The sequence below is a fragment of the Equus asinus genome, chromosome 2 (assembly GCF_041296235.1).
Source record: "Equus asinus isolate D_3611 breed Donkey chromosome 2, EquAss-T2T_v2, whole genome shotgun sequence".
NCBI classification, from domain to species: domain Eukaryota; kingdom Metazoa; phylum Chordata; class Mammalia; order Perissodactyla; family Equidae; genus Equus; species Equus asinus.
In genome coordinates this window covers 123,685,791-123,707,546 of record NC_091791.1, presented here as the reverse complement: position 1 = coordinate 123,707,546, position 21,756 = coordinate 123,685,791, and the positions used below count along the sequence as shown (strand labels likewise).

General features: G+C 50.4%; 1 protein-coding gene across 5 annotated transcripts in view; it reads right to left on the bottom strand.

Annotated features, from left to right (window-relative positions):
* The window catches only part of TMEM266 (transmembrane protein 266), a 134,908-nt gene that overhangs the window by 40,596 nt on the left and 72,556 nt on the right, over positions 1-21,756 (bottom strand). For 4 of the 5 annotated variants that reach the window (XM_044764080.2, XM_014856451.3, XM_014856450.3 and 1 more), the window contains exons 4-5: positions 14,063-14,217; positions 10,980-11,053 (exon numbers count right to left, since the gene is read on the bottom strand). In XM_044764080.2, the coding sequence (XP_044620015.1) occupies positions 10,980-11,053; positions 14,063-14,217 (229 nt within the window). The remainder of the gene's footprint in view (positions 1-10,979; positions 11,054-14,062; positions 14,218-21,756) is intronic. The other variant, XM_070504395.1, reaches the window with a different exon arrangement.

Here is a 21,756-nt window from a genome sequence, read left to right as displayed (position 1 = left end):
AAGAGGTTATGGTTATTGCTCTCCAGCCCCTGCCCTCTCCCTCACCAAGAGAATATTCCAGAGCTCAGAATCCAGGGCTCTGCTTCCATGTTCAATAATGGGAAAATGACTTCACCACGCCCTAAGTGTTTCTCAGCCCACGTGCCCTCTCCACTCCCATTTTGAGTGCCCTAGCTCGTGTCTGAGTCATCATCTGTGCCAGCCCCTCACTTAACACCCTTCAGTGCTCCCAGTACATACAGAATATATTCCAAATCCCTTGGAATGATACTCAAGACCCTGCTTTCCTCTTCAGTCATCTCCTGTACTCCTGTCACGCCACAAACCACTTGCAAATCTACAAACATCCAAGCTTTCTCCTATTGCCTTGTCTTTGCGTGTGGCAGACTGCCTGTTGACTCCTCTCCCCCCAGTCTCTCTTGTCTACTTCTTGTATGATACTTGGAGCTTCAGCATGACCACTCTGCTAAAGACCACATTTCCCAGCCTTCCTTGCATCCAGGAGTGGCCATGTGACAAAGTGCTGGTCAATGGTTTGTGAGCAGAAACTGTGTATGCAACTTCCTGGTTACACCCTTCAGGGGATTAGGCTCTTCTTCTTTCCCTCTTCCCAAAGAGTAGAATGTGGGTGCGTAGGTATAGTGATGAGGAATCTCAAACTGGGGAGGGCTGGGCAACAAGATGGACACCAGGCCCAAGCTACCACCCCAGTCTTAACTGCTTACCCCACCTATCCTTCCATGAGAGAGAAATGAACCCTGCCTTGTTTAAGCCCCTGTTTTTGGTTTTCTTGTGACAGCAGCTTGGCCTGTGTGCTAACCAGCAGGGCCCTTGCCCTTTTCTCTACCTGGCAAAGGCCTTCCTGTCCTGCCAGCCTCAGCTCACATGTCACCTCCATGAAGCTCTTCCACGCTCCCCAGGTTCAGTGCTTCTTCCTTTGGTGTTCCTCTAGTCCTTGGAACATCACCTTCCCACAGCACTTCATTGTACCTTGTGGTGATGACCTGCCTGATGCCCCAATTAAGGCTCAAGAGACACTGTCTAATTTCTCTCCTTTACCCCTAATCCCTGGCATAGAGTAGACACTAGTGATTACACACTGTGAACGCATGAATGACTAAAACCCTCAGTATGAACCCCTTAAAACCCTCAGTAATCACTCCAATGCTGCTCCCTTCAGGAATGGTTTCCTCACCAAGTGTACAGTCATGTGTCACTTAATTCTGGGGATACCTTCTGAGAAATGCCTGATTAGGTGATTTCGTTGTTATGTGAACATCATAGAATGTACTTACACAAACCTAGATGGTATAGCCTACTAGAAACCTAGGCTATACAGTACTAGTCTCATGAGACCACTGTCATATATGCGGTCCATCATTGACCAAAGCGTCCTAATGGGTGCATGACTGTACATCTTTCTCCAAAGAGGATACCTAAAAGCTGGTCTCGTATTATCCTGGCACATTTGTCTGTAGGTCCTTCCTTGAACCAAGATGACTAATTCACAGTAATTCACACCAGATGGCGTCCCTTCTCCCACATGCCTGTAGTTCAGGCTAGCCATCTGAACTTAGTGAAACTGCAGAAAGTCCATGGATCTCCACTCACACTTGTTATGTTACAAGAAGACTTGGCTGATAAAATTCACCTCTTCCTTTTATAAAAGAGTACCCTGATTTCCTTGAGAGGCTGAGAAGGTGGAATGCTGACGGCAGCCACTTACGTCACCATCTTTGAGAACAGAGACGGACATGCTCTGGGCTGGGAGACTGATGCTTAACTGCAAGATAACACTGAAGAGGTGGAGAGACATCTGGGTTGGGGTCCAAGATATCTTAAGGTCACAGCTCGTAATGGGCTGGGTGTGTGGCCTTGAGCAATTCAGATCTCCTCGCTAGGCCTCAGTTTCCTCTTCTGCTTGAGAGAGGGTTAGATGATATGAATCTTCCAATTCTCTATGAGACTAACAGCTGCCATCTAGTACATAAAAGACTGGGCCAGTCCTCCTCACATGTGATTCTCGCTGTACAGAGAGGGAAGCTAAAGCTCAGAGAGGTTAAGGAAGCTGCCCAAGGTCACTCAGACATTAGGTGGTGAAGATGACATGTGGACCCAGAGGTTTTTGACTCTGCATAAGAGTACTCAAGCTGTGTAAGAACACACATAGTGTCCTGGTTTCTTTTGTTGCTGTTCACTCCCTCTAATTGTGCTGAACTTGAAACTTGGTGTTTGTCTCCTCTGAAATGTTACACTAGCGACCTCCACCCCAAAATCCCAGTTCTGGGGCTCCCAGAGCAGAAATCCCAGGCTAGGACAGAGGGGAACAGGACCTGATCCAAATAAGATCTCTCTTGCTGCTGCTTCTCCTCCTCCTCCTTCTATTAAAAGTGTGGTAAAATACACATAACATGAAATTTACCATTTTAACCATTTTAAAAAGTGTACTGTGGCATTAAGTATGTTCATATTGTCATGCAACCATCACCATCATCCGTCTCCAGAACTTTTTCATCATCCTAAACTGAGGCTCTACACCCATTAAACACTAACGCTCCATTCCCCCTCCTGCCAGCCCCTGGAAACCATGCTTCTGCTTTCTGTCTCTAGGAGTTTGACTACTCTAGGAACCTCATATAAAAGGAATCATCCTGCTTCTTTATAAACAAGGCGGCGCTTAGCTGACAAGGAGTACAGGGTGGGGGGATGAGGAAGGAAGCTGGCCAGGCAGGAGACTCAGCTAGAAACCCCTGAGAGGGGAGGAACAGGCAACAGACAGCACACACAGAGCCTCTGTGATCTACGAAGGGATGGAGGTTTAACGGGTTTATGGGCCAAAGCTGTGCCATGGAAGCAAGTGGAGCAGCAGGAGCACTGGCCACCTGCCTCTCCTCTTTGCTGGCCATCCACATGGGACCCATCCTCTGAGGCTTGTCTCACACCCGCCTCCTCTGGGGAGCCTTTACCTCCCATCCCAGCTCAGCCCAGCCCATGGAAACAGAAGAGCCAAAAGCAGCTATGGAGAGGGCTCGGGAAACACCTCCTGGTCCAGCCACCTGCTGTAGATGGGAAATGGTGGCCTGGAAATGGCTGCTCCAAGTCAGGGTGAGAACTCAGCTCTGAAACACCCCACCTGGTGACTTTTCCTCTGCAGCATCCTTTGCTGAGATCCCCTGTCTATGGAGGCAGGGACCTGGCCACACTGCCCTGCCACCTCATGGTACCCAGCACAGGTCTTACACCTCTGAAAACACAGGCTGACCAAGCCACTGAGGGCTTGTGTTTCTCAACATGCAGGCAAGGACCCCTTGCTTCAGCAACATCTAGGGGTTTTGTTTAAAATGCAAATTCCTGGGCTCTCATGGAGATGCAGGACATCAGAATCTCTGGGTGCAGGGCCCAGGAATATGCCTTTTTAACAAACTCCCCTGGGGTACCCAACAGAACAGTAAGGATGTGTAAGGTGACAACGCCCTGGGGTGAAATAGGGAGGTTGCAAGCCCACATACGGCAAGGAGAAAGAGCATTAGATCAGGAGTCAAAAGTCAGGTCCCCTTTCTGGCTCTGACTATCCCTTACTAACCATGTGACATTGGCTGAATCCCTCAGCTGACCTGGAAGAAAATGGAACTAGTGCCCCTCACGCTGCCCACCCCATCGGGCTGCTACAAAGCTCCCCTGGGAAAGAGCTTTGATAATAGAAGTGCAGGAGGGCAACAACGACGGGTATTTTATCACCCACCCCACCCCCAGGGCCCTTGGCGTTGCAATCCTGCCCCCAAGAGTTCAAAGCACTTTGAGGGAGGATCTGAGGGAACTGGACTCCGTAGTTCTAGCTACCTCTTTCCTACCTGGGATATGAGTTTTCAGCCTCCTTCATTCCAACCTTGCCTTCTGGAGAAGAGGATGCTCTGATATGAGAGAGAGGCCAGAGTTGTGGCAAAACATTGAGGATGGCACCATTTATTGAATATTTACTATAAGCCTAGCTCTTACGCCATTTTACAGATGCAGAAACTGAGGCTCAGAGAGAGGCAGGTTAATCTTCTGGTCCCCAGGTCCCTCTTCTTTCCCACCCCAGGTGCTCTCATCTTTTCCCTCAGCCAGCCCTGCTCTCAGGAAGGACTCCCTTCATCTCTCCAGGGAAGGGGTAAAGGCTTCAGGCAAGAGGGGAGGGTGGGAAATCCTGACCGTTGCATCTGCTCCAGGCCCTGCCTCAGTCAGGTGGCAGCAAGGGCCTTCTGCCCATCCCACTGCCTGAGCCCCTCCTCTTAGGGTCATCAGCCTCTTTCCCTGGGATGCAGCCTGATGAGGCTCGTAGGGTTTGGCAACCTTGAGGGATGCAGGCAGAAGCACCTGCTAGTCTAGAAGATGCCTTTGTGCAAATTTTTAAAAGGCACCCCCTCTTCGGGCAGAAAGAGGCCCCCATGCTGACCACTTGGTGAGTAGAGTTGGAGCTGGCACCCTTGTTCCCTGCCCAAAGCTGGGCCCACCAGCTCAGGAGAAGGGAGCAGCACACCTCTAGCCCTGAGCCCATGCCCCCAAAATGCTGCAGCCCATCGGCATGGGGAGTGGGGTGGTGCAAGGCTCATGGGAGCAGGCTGGCCTAAAGAAAACCCACAGTGGGTACCAGGGGCTGGGGGCTGATCCCTGGCGCTTCCTTAAGAAGCAGATTTGCTCTTCTGCAAGTTTTCACTGCCAACATGGCTGCTAGGCACCCCCTCCTCCCCCCCCGCCAAAGCAGCAGGAGGAAGACAGGGAGTCCAGGATATAGCTACAAGGAAAAAGTAAGAAACGTGAGAACCTTTTGCAGGGGCTGAAAGCAGTCTTGAACTGGTGTGTAAAAGAAAGGTTGGCAGGGCGACAAGAGCTGGTTGAAGGGTGACTGCAGGGCGCCCCCTAAGGTTAGGCATTGATAAAACTGGAGCAAAGTGACCAGCCTCCCCATCACTCCTCCAGGCTCACACCCTCCAAATCTGTGGGGATGGGGCACTGTGACTCAGGGGGACTGCTTCCTCCCTGGCAGCCTCTTCCCTAGGGATCTAATGGTGAATCCCCCGGCCAGACGCAGTAGCCAATACCTCCAGGGACCTGGGCTCACAGACAGATTGGCTGCACTGTCTCTCCCTGGTACCGGGTTCATTTTGGCAGGAGGTTCCCAGCTACCTTAAAAGAATGGGTTCAAGGCCTGCAGGGTGGAGCATGCTCACTGTGCACACAGTCCCATGCTAGGCCTTGAGGAGGAGCCTGAAATACACAAGATGCACAGGGCTTCCTTCCAGAACCGCCTCTCAGCATATGAACATTCTCAACTTCTTCCATTCTAAAAAATCCCTCACTGACCCTATATCTCCCTTAAGCCACTGCCTTCTCTCTCTCTTCTCCCAGGCAAAGGTTTTGAAGAGAAGTCTCCACTTAACCCACTACAATCTGACATGGGCCCCACCACTCCAGTCAAACTGCTCACAGCTTGGTTACCCATGACCCCCTCCTTGCCAAATCTGATGGATAACATCCTGTGATTTATCTAACTTAGGTCAGCAGGATGTGGTGTACTGACCACTTCCTTGCTCTTAAATGGCTCCTTTAAGGTGACAGCATGGGGTGGAGGGTGGCAGGACCGAACCTTCTAAAATCCAGTCTGATCCATTAATGCTGCTCTAGGACCTTACTCATTTCTTCCTCTTGCAATGTTTCCAAAGTGTTTTCATAATCCCATCAGGCCTGTCCTGGGAGGTGGTGGGGCAGCCATTGTTCACATTACAGATGGGACAAGTGAGGTCAGAAGTGACATGATGTGCAAGGGCTTTCACAGCTAGCAGTGAGGCAGGTCTGAAACCCTGATTTCCCTCCAGCTTTCTGAAATCTGGAGAGGGGAACAGAGAGTAAAATCTCTCCCCTAAGCGCGAGCAGTGGCTCTACCTTAGGTGGAGTCAAGAAGGCAGCCCCTAGGACAGGTCCAATTCCCTCACTTTAAAGGTCGGGAAGCTGAGGCACAGAGATGGGCAGCGACTTGCTCAAAGCCACAGAGCAACTCAGTGGCCAAACTGGCTCCCTTTTGTCAAGTTCTTATCAGACACTGAGGGGATGCAAATGCATCCTCATCTCTTGGAGCATAAAGCATGGCACCCATTCTCTTGCCTTTCGTCTGATGACTGAGCTTCACCAGGGGCCCCGCGGGAGGAGGCAGCAAGCAGGAGAAGGACCTCCTCATGGATCCAGAATCTGGGGTGGCTGCTGATGTGGAAAGATAAGGTTCTGGCCTAGTTTGGTTTGACTGTGGCCTTCATTTGGCACATGGCCCAGGTAACCCAGCAGGCCAGGTTCCGTTGAGACCCAGTGCAGCCTATAGCAACTCTGAGAGGCTGTGCTGGGGAGAAGGAGGTGACCCTCATAGCTGATGTTAAGAGAAGCCTTGATCAACTCAGGAGTGGATAAACAAAAATGTGGTCTATCCATACACTGGAATGTTATCCAGAAATAAAAGGAAGGAAGCACTGATCCATGCTACAACGTGGATGAACTTGAAAACACCCTGGTGGATGAAAGAGCCAGACACAAAAGGTCATGAATCCTATGATTCCATTTATATGAAATATCCAGAATAGTTAAGTTCACAGAAACAGAAAGCAGATTAGTGGTTGGCAGGGGCTGGCGTAGAAGAGGAATGGGGAGTGACTGCTTAATGGGAACAGGGACTCTTCTGGGGGTGATGAAACTACTTTGGAACTAGAAAGAGGTGATGGTTACACAACTTTATGTATGTACTAAATGCCTTGAATGGTATACTTTAAAAGGGTTATGTTATGTAAATTTCACCTCAATAAAATAATAATAAAAAAATAACAATAGGGGCTGGCCCCCGTGGCCGAGTGGTTAAGTTCGCGCGCTCCGCTGCAGGTGGCCCAGTGTTTCGTTGGTTCGAATCCTGGGTGCGGACATGGCACTGCTCGTCAGACCACGCTGAGGCAGCGTCCCACATGCCACAACTAGAAGAACCCACAACGAAGAATACACAACTATGTACCAGGGGGCTTTGGGGAGAAAAAGGAAAAAATAAAATCTTTAAAAAAAAATAAATAAAAATAACAATAGGAGGAAAAGGAGGAAGCAGCAGTAGCTGCTGCCACTGCCTTGACACTCTTATCTAGAAGGCCAGCCATGGGTCAGCTTTCTCCTCTTCTAGGAAAAGAGCTGGGCCTCTCTGCATCCCCCTGACTCCACCCCAATTAGGGGACGGGGCCAACACTCCATGGCCTGCACTAGGGCCCTGCTACATGGTGGCCCAGCCTGGCCAGGCCCCAAGTCCTTGCGCAGTCTCAGGAAAAGAAGCAGCTGGGCTCCCTGGTTCCAAGTGGCTAGCTGGGCCTGGTCTCAGCCAAGGGTGGGGCTGTGCTTTGGAAACACCATTTGCACAGTTCTCCATCTGGATTCCCAAGGCTCTGCCCGTTCTTGGTACTGCAGGGCCATGTGGAAGCATGGTGACCCTGCCTGACCTACAACCACAGGGCCCAGGAAGCCTCGCAGGCACCTGCTTTCACCTCAGGCACCTGCAGGGACCCCACACAGCCTGCCTGACTGAGGGGTGCCCACTCTTACCACTTTGAGAAGCATGTGTCTCACTGCTGAAATAGCTCAGCAGTTTGAACAGATGTCCTTGAAATGAACCCAAACCAGCCTCACACTTCCTTCTTTGGGCCCAGCTCTGTCCTCCGGGCCCCACACAGAACAGAACAACAGTTCTTAGAGCTCTGAGATGGACAAAGGATGGCATGGAGCAACCGCACGTCCACCAGAGGACTGCGTCTGGTCCTGCCTGTCATTCCTGCAGGCCCTGGGCATGTTTCCGCTCCTCTCCAGGCCTCAGTTTCCCAGCTCATAAAATATCCCACCCACATTCGAGGGCTGTCCTAAAGTTCAGTTGGGACAAAGGTAGAATGTTGCTGAGGACAAGTCAAAAGGCTCCACCACATCAGGAGTCCTTTGGGTCGAACCTTCTTGGAATTTGCCTGTGAAATAACACCCACTTGTTAAGTCCAAGCAGGCGTGTAGTGGCCCCACCCTCTGATATTTCCCAGAGAAAGGAGGGGCCAGCCCTCAAGGAGTGATGTTTGTTTCTTCCTAGCTGAGGAGGGCACACCAGTTGTGCTGGGTCTGTGGTCAGAGACATTGCAGAGTTGGACTCTTTCTTTCTCAGTTCCTGGCCTGGGCCCTGGTCCTTCCCCCAGATCCTTGGTCTCCTCCCAGCCTTCTGGCACCAGGGTAATGCAGTGGCGAGAGACCAGATGAGGAGCCAGAGCCCTGGGCCAAGTTTTGGCCAGAACTGGCCCTGTAAGCCCAGGCTGCTCTCCTCTTCTGTGTAGTTTTAAAAGGACACTACCGGCATTTTCAGGGGGGCAAATACACAGCCTTGATCCACCACTGAGGGACATTTATCTCCCCTGGCCCTTCCCACTTGAGGTGGCTCAGCTGCTATGAGGAGCACAAATGCTCTCACACATTTCCAGACCCTCTGGAGGAGTTGGTGAAGGGGGATCTCTGTGAGACGGTCTCTCTGAGACCGTTCTAGCCCTGAGGTCCTGACTCTCAGTTCTCTTGGGCACTCCATGAGACACAGAAACCCAGGCTCACTGGCTGGGCTGCCTCGTCGTGAGATCACTGTGTACCAGCCCCTCTGTTCACACTGGGCAAGGTGCACTGGGGGAGACAGGTCCCTCCTGTTACTCCCCCTATTACACCTCTGTTACGCCCCCTGCTACCCCTCTGTTACTCTTCCGTTACCCTCTCAGTTACTCCTATTATTCTCCTGTTACTCCTATGTTACTCCTCTGTTATCCCTCGGTTATTCCCCCATTACGAGTCCACGCCACCCTTATCGTCTTCCACAAGGTAAGGTCAGGGGTGCAGTCATTCTCCCCCAGGCCCCCTGCTCCCCCAACTGAGCCTGTGGGAAGCCCCAGCCCCTTCCCTGGCTGGGGGTGTGAGAGCAGGTGGGGGTCTCAGGCTGAGATTCCTCTGCACAGGGGCTTGTCTGTTTCAGGTGGCTTGTCTCTGGCAGTGACAGGAAGGGAATGCCAAATTAACGCTGGGTAATAAATTCTGCAAAGCCAATAAAAGCAAAGCAGAGGGATAGATGGAAGAACCACAGCAACTGATTAAACATTTTTGTTGGCAGTCCCAGACACATGGCACATTTTCCAAGGTTTGCATCAAGGAGACATCTGGCCACAGCCCAGGCGTTTGTGGAAGGGAATCACGGTGAGAAGTGATGAGGGGTCTGGGGAGGGCAGGACCCTCCAAGGGGCAGTAGGCTGAGGAACAGGCACTGTTTTGGGGGCTGAGGCACCTCCAGGGCAATGGTCCTTTGGTTGGGACACTTCCCGGGAGAGGCATGTTGGGATCTACCCACAGTCTGAGCTTCAGGCCCAGGCTTGCAGGCCAACTCTGTGGTCTGCAGGAGCCAAGGCCTGGGAAGAGAATGTTCTGTGCTTGGAATGCCTGCTGCCCAGCCCCACCACACCCCACACCCCTACTCAGGATTCTGGAATCAAGGCCTGAGGCCCAGCCCTCGCCTGTTGAGAAAGGGAGCTAGATCAATTGACTGAGTATCATTAGATGGGGCCAGAGCTGGCCCACAGGAGGACCCTGGGACTCTTGACTCCTTGGGCATCCTGATCACGTCACAAAATATTCTCTACCTCTGTCCCCTTGCCCATGTAGTTTCTCTCCCCAACATCCTTCCTCCCTTCAAGGCCCTGCTGTGCTCTAGGGCCCTGATTCCTCTATGCTTCCAGGGTAGCAGCACACGTGTTGACATGAGCTGTGTGTGTATGTGTGTGCATATGTGTGCTCTGTGCCTTATTTGTTTCTGCCTTTCTTCCCATGCTCACTGACCATGCTGAAAGTCCCACTAGGGATCTGCATGGGCTAATGTGGACCTGTGATGGTGAGTGGGAGCACATGGGTGGAGAGGAACAGTGATCAGCTGACTCGGGCCAGATGTCTGCTCTGTTAGGAAGAAGTGGATTTCCACATAAAACTCTCTACTCCTTCTATGATTCGCTACAGCCCACAAGATAAACTCCAGTCTTCCCAGCTTCCCCAGGAGACCCTGCCTGCAGCAGCCCCAAGTCAATGCCCCTGAAATATAGGCCAGGTTATCACTGTGACAGCCTGGGAACTGCTCAGAAGTGTTACTCACCCCTGTGAAAAGGCAGAGGGATGTGCTGGGATCCTGGTTTCTCTCCCATTTCAGTCCCACAATGGGCTATCAGCTCCCACTAAAATTCAGTGCCTAGGAGCTTCCAGGAGCTTTCTCCCTCTTACTGCACACAGAGAGACATGGACCAAGACTTTATCAGCCAACTCCAGCAGGAGTGAGGGGCGTCCATGCTCCCTGATCCCATCCCCTGTGCTCACATTGAGGGGGCATGGCTCTCAGCCTAGTCAGACCCTGTACCTGCCACAGCACCTGGTAAGTCCACTGCCCAGCCTGTGACTCTGTCCTCTCTGCCCTCTGCATGTCTTAGCCCAAAGGGGCAGGCCACTTGTGTGCCCAAGACCATGGCTACAGCATCCTAACCACTCTCCCCACATCCAGGTCCCCTGGGCATCAGCCCAGCCTTCTGCCTGTTCCTTACTGGCCACACGAACCACTTGGTTTCCCTCAACTATGTCCTGCTCAGTCTCACCTCCACAAATGTCATCACCCAACCCTAACCTGGACACATGCTCATCCTCTGGGATTCCACTTGGAGGTCACCTGCTGGGGCCAAGCCTTCCTGGTGGAGTTGCCAGCTGCTCCTCCATGCACCATCTCTTAGCACAGAACTCAGTTCCCTGTATTGCGTCTCTCTCCTTGCAGCCTCCGGGGCTGGCAGAGGGCCTCACACTAGTCAGTGTTTAGAGAATTAAGCTTGGTCTCTCCAGAACAAGAGTTGCCTTAAAGAGAAGGTCATAGGGCCCAAGTCTTCACCTACCTCTGAGAAGAACACAGAGAGGATGACCAGACTGATCCAGTGAATTACACCAGCAAACTGGAATGCACTGGAAACTGCAATGAACACAGTGATAGGGGCCAATTTTAGGAGTAAGGAATTAGGTGCATCAGTAGAGGGGCTTCACAGCATGGAGGCAGACCCCTGGGATCCCGGGGCCTGCTCATGTGAACATTTAGATCTGGATGAAATTGGGCCAGAGAACACCAAGGGAAGCTTTAAGTGTCTGCAGTGGAGATGGTGGGAGGTTGGCAGACCAGTGATGTTGCTGTTCTCTCCACTGAGGGGCTGCCTCTGTCTCCCCCACAGGCCACCTCTCTGAATTCCAGCTCAGTCCCATCAGCCTCAGTGGGCTTTGTGCTGTAGCCATCCTCCTGGAAAGGACCCTCTGGGGGCGCTGAGGAAGACATCTGCAGCTTTCAGATCTGGGTAGTAGCTTCAGTCAGGTCTAGATGAGCTTTCAGAAATCTCTACTACAATGCACCCCCAAAGCACCGTGCATGGTTCATGGGACTCAAGGCAAGTGTACTTTGACTTTTTTTCTGAAAACTCTGAGTGGCAGAGATGGTGGTATTGGTCAAGGTGTTTGGGGAGAAAGCTGGAACAAGAACTGGAAGAGGGAGCCAGGCGTGGGGTGGGGGATGTCAGCCTCCCGAAGTAGCACAGCAGGTGGCTGGAGTCTGCTACACTTCCAAGTTGCTCTGCTGGCCTCCAGACTCCGGAGTGTGAGTGGGGAGAGCCCTCAGCCACTGAAAGCTCCTACCCCACCTTCCACCAGTCAATCCTTGGAGTTAAGTTGCCATCTCTGGAAGGCCCTTTCAACATACAGGAGCCACAACCAGCCTCCGAGCCCTAGCAGGGCATAGTTTATCAGGCGCAAGGCCAAAAGCAGGGTGCTGGGGCCCAGGACAAGGGTCAGGTAGGCTGTAATAGGGAGTGAGTGGAAATGGATGCTCCCAGAGGGCAGGCCTGAAAGAGATACTGGTGGGACATCCTGGGGCAGGGTGGCAGGGCCAAAACAGGGTGCAGGCACACCACTGAGAACACCCTTGTGCTGCTTCCCTACTGGACTCCAGCCAGGCCTGCTTAACATCCAGCTCAGCATGCCCTGTGGGCCAAAGGAAAATGCCCAGAGCCATCAGTGGGGTGGGCTGGCCGGAAAGAGAGGAACCCACAGCCTCCCCTAAAGCTCTGAGATCAGTAACCCAGGGGAGTGGGCAGAAACCATGTCCTGGAACATGTCCAGGGGAGAAGTCTGCAGTACCACATTCCAGGTGGGAGACTTTGGGGTCCCCTGACATGGGCCAATATGACGCTTAGAAGGTGAGCCCTGGAGATGCTGTGTACTCTTTCTGTCCTGGGGCCACATGAATACTAGTGGGAACTGAGAGGCTGAGGCCTGCGTGACACCACAAAGACCTCCAGATGATTCTGAAAACATAAAATCTCTCCCCATTATTTCTCAAATGAATTCCTGTGCCTTTTTTTACGGTTTGCTTTAGAAGAGCAATAAATCTCTGATTGTGCATTTTATGGAATTTAAGATGCCTTTTATGAGCTGCTATTGGATCTCCCACCAAAATCAATCTCCTTGATACTTAATTTTAAGCAGAATTCCAGTGTCGGCTGGATTCTTAGTTCTACTCAATGCCTTGTCACAACCTGAGCAGCCGAGGGCCCAGAGTATAATCCATGACAGGGAAAGAAAGACTCCGTTATGGTCAGAGCTCATAAAAAGCAGACACATGGATGAGTGGGAGAGAAAGTAGACAACATGGTTTAATTGAAGACAGGTTGAGGATAAAACCAGGGCTGATCACTTTATGCTGGAAGATGCTTTGATTGGAACCAAGGGGCCATCAGCTGCACAAAACCCAATGAGGCTTATAGACAAAACCAAGTCTATGCTCCCTGTCATCCTCTCTAGAGAGTAGGGAAAGTGGATAGAAGGAGCTTTGAGGGACTCTGAGTACAGAGGCCCCAGTAAAGAAATTGGGGGCATTTGAGAAAACAAGTCCAAGACAACTGAATGGGTTTGGGAATAGCTGGATCTGTAGTCCTAAATTTTGCCAATGGCAGGAACAGAACTCCCTCAGGGGGCCAACAATTTCATCTCTTTTTTATTTGTACTTGAATGATCCACCTTCTGAATCGGGGAACTATGAGGAACCAGGAGCTCTACCAGACACCACTCACTCATCCAAAGCCAAGAGTCAAGACCCTTGGCACCCCTGCTGGTGCAAGAAACAGAGGTCTTCAAGGATGGGGGCAGGAAGCAGGCCCTCCACTCTGACAGCCACATTGCCATGGGACATCCAGAAGGAAAGAAGAGGTAGCAGATGAGCCATTGGCTGCCATGTGCATCAGGTTCCCAGACACAAGAAACAAGGATGAACACCAAGAGGATCTAAAGTGGGGGAGAATTGGCCATGCCATTAAATGGCCTGGTGGCTTGAAGTCCCAGTTCCAATACCTCTTACCTAGGAACAGTGTAACTGCTCCACAACTTAATTCCGTGGTCTATAAAATGGGATGGTATCATCCTTGCCCATTTCACAGGGTTGCTGCTAAGCCCAAATGTATGGAAAAGTGCTTTCAAAACTTTCACATTATATATAAATAACACTGCCAACTTACAGCTGGATGAAAATACAAGGAATCACATTGTCATTGCAGTTGCTGCCATTATTAGTTACTACAAGATGATATGCCTCCACACATGGGAACTCTCCAATCTGGAAAATTCCAAATGGGAACAATAAAAAAAAGTGCATACAGGGGTCCCCAACGGTTTTGATCTCATCAGTTTCCAATCATGGAATGCTGGAGAGGGGGACCGAAGAGGCCACATTGGGTAGAGAGGGGCAAACTGATGATGGGGGTGACAGGGAGAAAAAGCTGCCAGATTTCCTCCCCAGCGGTAATCCCCATGAGCCAAGGGGTCAGGGGTATAGCAGTGGTGTTGGGTTGGGAGCAGGTCACACTGCTGGTTGGGGACCCCTGATGGATGCACACTGAATATTGACATCATAGGTATTTGTATATGTATCTCTCTTGCTACTCACACTGGAGAAGCTTTATATCTATTAGAAGTTCCAGAGTCAGGAGAATCACCACCAATATTACACAGGCTACCAGGAAACTGTTGAGACTTGCACTGAGCAAAAATACCTGCCACACGGCTGCTCTCTTCCCACAGCACGGCTTCAGCCAAGTAGACCTGCGGGGACAAAAGTTGGGGAGGAGGCACTGAGAGGGGTGAGACCCCAGCCATAGCCCTGCTCTCAAACCCACCCGCATCACTCCTCCCGGGCTCCACGTTTCCTGAAGAATCACAACCTTATTCAAGAGGCCACTGAGTAGACTTATGAAGAGCAAAAACATCTCATTAAGAGATGGAGCTCAGTTTAAAGGCTGATCTAGGCAACTCGCAGCATCTCTCTGTGCTTCAGTCTCCTCATCTTTAAAATAGGTATGAAACCCACATCTCATAGGCTAGCAAAGACTGCAGGTCACAAAGGTTAGGTGAGAGTCTGGCTATGTGGAAAGTGCTGCATGAAAAAGAGCTGTTATTATTATGCTTTTGCGTGGTCTCAGAACCCAGCACAGGCTCTGGCATCTAGGCATCTGATCCTCAGTTCGCCTCTAATAAATGCTCAAAGAATTTATAAATGCATTTTCAGTTTTTTCAGCTATACAAGGGAAGATCAGAACTAGATCCCTGTTTCTCAAAGTAGGTGGTATGCAATGCTGGTTCCACAGAGTGTTAATGGTTGTTACTTGATAAAAGGTTCCCATGGTTGGGTAAGTTTTGGAAAATTTGGGTCAAACTTATATAGATGCTTTTCTCTGAGGGATATTTCAGTGCCTTTAATATGCTATTATGCATCATAATGCTCCAAAAGAGATTACAATATCAGTTTTTCCAAAACTCGCTGGACCACGGTACCCTTTTATCACATAGCATCTGGTGGGACTACTGTTCCGTGGACCATCTTTTGGGAAACCCTTCACTAAATGATCTTGAATGTTCATAGGTAAAGATGAAGCAACTGGGGACAGAATCTTTTCTAAGTGGGTTTGGAAGTAGAGAGGAGGTGCAGAATCTCAGAGCTAGGTGGTTCTCTTAGGACATTTGACCCACTCCTTCAGAAACACAAGATCCCAGGAAAAAGGGGTGCCTCTGAGGGGGCATAGGGATGCTGAAATCAAACATCACTGCCTTGGTAGTTTAGTTACAAGCTGGAACTGCCTACCTGCCTTGATGAGGAAGAATTAGAAGCCCAGAGACAGCACTAGTTGGGGAGTCCTCACTTCTGGCTCAGCCTTTGGCCTCCCAGGACCATGTCAAAGCCACTCTGGGCCTCAGCTTCCCCATTTATAAAACTCCTTAACCTCTAGGGTTATTGGAAGTTAAATGAGAAAATGTATCTGATTTATAAAGCACCATGTAGCTGAAATGGATTGATGATGATGATGGTGATAAATTATTAGATGGCCCAGTTGGCCGCCACCCCCCATCCTTCCCATCTAGAGGGAACAATCTGCTGAAACCCACGGCTAGGGGGCCAGTGCCCACCCCCGAAGATCCCAAGGGTGTTGCTGGGAGGGCCAGCTCTGCTTCAAGGTGCTCCCTTCTCCAAGAAGGAATAATGTGAATGTTTCAAGGAGGAGCTTTCTTCCTCATGATCCATCTAGAGAAAGCTTGAAGGAAGGTGGGACAAAGCTCATGGCTCTTCAAGAAGACTGGCAGGAAATTTAGCTTATTCAAGTCTTTCTGGATATTTTCTAAAACCTATGGGAATGATAGGCACTGTCCTTGGCTCTGGGGAATGCAAAGACTGGGGGTTCAGTCCCAGTCTCGGGAAGCTGGTCCTAGAAAGATGGGTAAGAGATTTCCACAGGTGATGGAGGGAGAGAAGGAGGGCACATTGGATGGGGGATGTGTGATTTAAGTGAGCCCCACAGGGCGCCAGAGTGTGGTGTAGGGACAAATAGACCAGCCAGGTCAGAAGAGAAGGTTCTCATTAAGGAAGAAGCAGAAGACAGGGGGACACAGGTGAGTGGAGTCTCAACTATGAAGGTCACTGATGATACCTTCATCATCCATTGTAGAGGGGTCTCGAAGGCCACTGCAGAAGCACTTCTCTCCCCTTTCTCACAGGCTCAAGTGGGCCAACCCAAAAGCGAGAGGCTACAGGGTAAGCCCCAAACTTGACACCACATGGAGCTCAGTGGGGCTGCCAGATAAAATATGGGACATCCAGTTAAATCTCAGATAAACAGTGAACAATTTCCTAGTATAAGTATATCCTAAACATTGCATAGGACATACTTATACTAAAAAATTATCCATTGTTTATCTGAAATTCAAACTTAACTTGGGGTCTTATATCCTTATTTGCTAAACTTGACAACCCTAAACTCAGAGCAGATGGGTCTCCAGGAGGCTTGGTGAGGATGGTTGTGATTTGGTCTGAGGAATGCATGAGAACCCTGGGATACAGGCAAGAAGTTAGTGTCAGTGATGAAAGGCCACAAGAGGGCCACCAGTGGGAGGGGCTGGGTGTGTTTGTCCAGGAGGGGCAGGAAAGAAGGGTGAGGGCAGTGAAGATTCCACCTCAAGCTCAGAGGGACAGAGGCCCAGAGAAGCCCAGAGGCTGCCGCCCCCAGGGAACTATCAGCTGAGCATTGCTTTTGTATATGAAAGACCCTTTGAATTTTAACATATATTTGGACATCACTACTGGGCTGACTTATCCTCCTGATCCGTCCAAATGTCTCACCTCCTCCCCCTCTTTCTTTCCCCACAACGTGACATTCCTGCCCCCCTTTCTGCTGGCCCTATTTTAATCTCTCACGCCTCTCACACCCAGCCTTCAGCTGCCTCAGCACTTCCTCTGGAAGTTTCACACTTCCCTTGTGCCCCCTGTTAACTCCTCCCGGCAAGCACCGTCATTGCCAGGTCTCAAAGGAGACTCAGCTCCAATTCTACTTCCTCTCTAAAACCCATCCAATTGTCTGCGGTACCTAAAACTGATGCCATTTCCCTGTCATTGAAATTTGAGCCAAGCACCTTCTGCAGTTATAAACAAAAACGGGCAGCTGGCAGGCCGTTTGCCTGGAATGGTGTCAGGTCAGAGCAGCCAGCAGGAAGACACACCTGCACGGTCAACGGGAGGAGCAGGGGTATGCGTTCACCTCCATGCCTTGCACAGCCCTGGAGCGTGGGGTGCACCCTTCAGAGACTGCTCCTTCTACCCCAAGAGGAAGGTCCCGAAGGGAGAAGGGGATGAAACAAACCATTTGTTTCTTCAAGTGGCAGGCTCTCTATGAACAGGAGACTCCAATCTTGACCTGCTTCCATGGCAGGGAAAAGTCATTTTCTATTGGTGCTTAAAATGACAAAATGTTGATTTTTACTTTCCTGTTTGGTTAGAAAACTTCCTAACCAGACCAGGGTTTGGTTATGGGGAAGCTGTAGGTGCAAAGTACGGTGGCTGAGCCTGGGGATCTGCAGCCAGGTGAAGAGCTGCAGGCAGGTGTCCCGAGTCACCTGTGGTCTGAAGTTGGCAATAGCTGGCCTGGCCCTGATACCACAGCACTCCTCGGCCAGGGAGAGGACTGCACAGATGGCAGGATTCAGAGATCAGGCAGGGGAAGATCCAGAAATGAAGGCCGGATGCCCACCATGGGCCAGGTAGGCACTGTGATCCAAAAGGGCAGCAATCTTGCCCTTGGGCAGTTTACATTCTAGTGGGCTAGAGAGTCGAACAACAAACAGAACAACTTAGTAAATTACCTGGTGTACTACAAGGTGGTAGGTGCTGTGGGGAAAAAAATGGGGGCATGAAGGGTGACACTTTAAATAAGGTGGACAGGGTAGTCATTGCTGAGAAAGTGACATTTGTGAAAGTTGGAGGGAGTGAGGCCTGTGGATATCTCGGGGGATAGTTGAAATGTACACTAAATAGGAACTGTTCATGGTAAAATTCTATTCAGCCCCCAAAGTACCTCCAGCACAATAAACACTAGAAGGACAGGAGCCAGGAGTTGGGCTGGGAGAAGGTGGGGCTTCCTTTTCAGTGCTGGGTGCAGCTTACCAAACCCCACCCAGGGCAGGTGCGACAGGCTTTCCTACTACCGTTGGCACAACCAATGCACTTCCCAAAGAACCCCAAGCCAGCTGAAAAACGGAGCTTGTGCCTACTGCTCCAGTCCCGTTCCACTCCTGTGCCAGCCCCATTGTCCCCCACTACCCGTGACTGCCTTCAGCTACCAGCCCCTCAACCACACAAGTCTGAGAGTGACTTCACGAGGCCCCCTTTTCGCACAAGTTCAAGGGGTGCTATTTGCATCACACTCTATGTGAGCCCCAAGACTCCGGGGCAAGACATATGGAGGCAGGCTCAACTGAAGCCGACGGAGAGAAGACCACCAGTCAAAGAAAGGATGGTATCCAGGGACATGGTAGCTGGTGAGGAGTGGCTGCCTTGGGGCAGGGAGGCTGGAATCTGCATCCAGGTGAGTTGTTCTCAACCCTGGCTGCATCCTAGGACCACCAATAGAGCTTTTAAAAATCCCTGTGCCCAGGCCACACACCAGACCATTTAAATTACAACCTCTGGAGTGGGACCCAGGTCTTAGTATTTTTTGATCTCCTTAGGTGATTCCAATGTGAAGCCAAGATTGAGAGCCACTGTCCTAGGTCCTTCACGCCCAATGGGCTCCAGGGACCAGCAGTATCATCATCTCCTGGGAGCTTGTTAGAAATGCAGAATCTTGGGCCTTCCTCATACTCACTGAATGAAAATCTGCATTTCATTGAGATCCCAGGTGATTTGGGTGAGAACCACTGGGTTTGGATTTAGCAAGAGGTAACAGGTATCTGAGGAGGCGGGCAGGGCATAGCAAAGGGAGTCTGGGAGTAGGAGAGATGAGACAGTGAAGGCAAGCAGGTGCCGAGCCAGCCCTGGGGCTGGGGCACGGGGCCTAGCACTGAGGGAACGGTGAAGCAGGCAGGCCCTCTGGGGGCACGGACTCAGGGGAAGAAGGCGGCAGTGACACTCACTGAGACTGAGTGTGTGTCTGCAGGCTGTCGAGGGCTTCCTTAGCCACAGATCTGAGGCTGAAGCCGCAATCCAAGCAGGCTCCGGGCTTCCAACTCCTTGAAGAACAGGACCATGGACCACAAGGCTCCAGGACAGAGGCTGGGCTGAAGCAGCAGACTTTCTGGCTGACCCAGTGTTTGGAAATCTCAAGCTGTTAATAAAATTTCCTCTGAAATACAAATGACTCAGACATCCCTAGGAGACTGTGTTTTAGCAGGAAAATAGAATATATGCAGTTTCAAAATATCTCTGAGCGGTTAAATAATGACTCAAGGAACTTAATGGGCCAAAAGGAAATCAGCATTGACTCTTTAATTAGAGAAGATACTTTCCTTCCATCTCTTCAGCATCCAGCCCATCAAAGTCCTGGAACTGGTTCTCAGGGTGCTGTTATCCCTGGAATCGCCACCAGAGGACAGGTGTCTTCCAATTTCATATCTTGATGCCGCAACAGCGAGGGGACAGCTCCAGGAGGCCGACTTGGGCTGCCAAAGTCTGTAAATACCAACAACCAGATGGCTTCTCCTGGCAGGTGGGCAGGAGTTCTACCGTGAGGTTCCACCAATCACTCCTGAGGCCTCAGAAATCCTGGGGCAGGCAGGGAGGCCAGGAAACTTTACTGCTTCTGCTTTATATTCTTAGGTGTCTTGATAAAAGTTTGAGAGAATAACTTCTAGAATATTAAAATAAACTTTGCCAAATTTCCGATGGATCCTTCATGTGAGGTAAGGCCACGGAAGTGGCCCAGAAGGAGGCAGCTCCAGGTCACTGCTCCATCAGGCAGTGTTACCAAGCCTGGCACTGAAACAGCCCCATTCTGAAAGGTGAAGCAGAACCGTGTGGTGCCAGGATTGCCAGGGCTGTGTTTACCCCAGCAGTCCAGTGCACCACCAGGCCAGCGTGGCTGCCAAGCCAGTGTGGCTGGGAGGATGCACAATGGTGAGAGGGGGCAGTGGCTAATGTATTGGGCCTGTGGAGACCTTCAAGTTGTCTGAAGAGGTGCTCACAGGCAGTAGAGTCAGACTGTCCCCAGAGGAGGTAGCAGACCACAGAAAAGCCTATTTCCCTGGAGGCAGCCAGACCAGATGGCCCTGTCAGTCCCACATTGAGATTTTCATCCCTCAAGTCCCCAAAGAAAGGAGCTGAGGGAGGGGGTTGAAGTGAGTCAAACCCTGAGATTGGGCCGTCTGAGACCCCTTCTGTCCCCAAGATGCTCCAATTCTTAATGATGAACACTTGTGGCCTGGATGTCGCAGACTTGGTGGTGGTTTTGACTGTCAACAGAACATTCCGTGGCCCCACTTTACTTTTCTTTACTGTATTTATTCCAGATGATTAAAATATTGTCAGAGAAAGCCATGAGGCTGGCTTAAATCCAACTTCTGACAGTGACCTGGGCTTTATTTTGATTGATTTAGCAAACACTTATAAAACACTTACTATGAACCAGGAACTGTTCTGAACACCTTACAAATCTTAATACATCTAATTGTTTTAAAAGACAATTCCTTCAACTTTTCTCTCTGTTGACAAACAGTGGGGAAAGTCAGACTTTTCCATCTCTCTGGGTTTTTTTTTTTTTTGAGGAAGATTAGCCCTAAGCTAACTGCCGCCAATCCTCCTGTTTTTGCTGAGGAAGACTGGCCCTGAGCTAACATCTGTGCCCATCTTCCTCTCCTTTATATGTGGGATGCCTACCACAGCATAGCTCGCCAAGCAGTGCCATGTGCGCACCTGAGATCCAAACCGGCGAACCCCGGGCCGCCGAAGCTGAATGTGCACACTTAACCACTGCGCCACCGGGCCGGCCCCTCCATCTGTCTGGGTTTTGGTGGCAATTGGAGTCTCCAAATTGTATTCCCACAATTGACTGAACTCTGAGGGCAATCTTCGAGTCTCAGTTTTCTAATCCCCAAAGTGGGAATAAGTATTATCTAAATTTGCAGAGCTATTCTTCTAAAACATTAAAAATAATATATGTAAAGCCCATACACAGTGCTACCTGGCTACTATACGTGTCTACCCTGATGATGATTTAGGTACATGGGAATTAGAAAGGGGATTAATTATCTAAATATGGGAAGTTCCAACATTCATTCCGTTCCACACTTAGTTATCACATGCCCACTAAATGCCAGGGATGGTATTGGCCTGAGAACATGAGGGTGGACAGGGCCTTCATCCTCATGGAGCCTGCAGCCTTGTATGTGAATTCTGACTATGCAATGGGCTTCTAGACCTAGAACGCTCTGAAAAGCAAAACAAAGAGAGAAAAAAAGCAGGAGAGGGAAATGAGTTCACATGTGTAGGACTTCTCCAGAGACAAATATCCCCTCGTGAGAAACATAAGCCCAACGTCCACAGGGATGCTGGAGCTTCTTTCTCACTCTCCCAGGGAGAACCAGAATAACAGGAAAAGCACTGTCAAGTATCCCCTTTGTTCCTGTACCCAATTCCAAGAGGCAAGCCACAGTGGTACACACAGCCAGAAATATGAGCACATAAATACATTTCACATAAAAGGAACTCTCAGGTTGGAGGTGAGAGGTGACTCTCCCAGCCCTTTGGGAGAACTAGAGCAATTGAAGTTTCCATACAAGCAGCTTGAATTCTCCAATCAGAGTTAAAGGCGAGTCCTACCTCCTTGG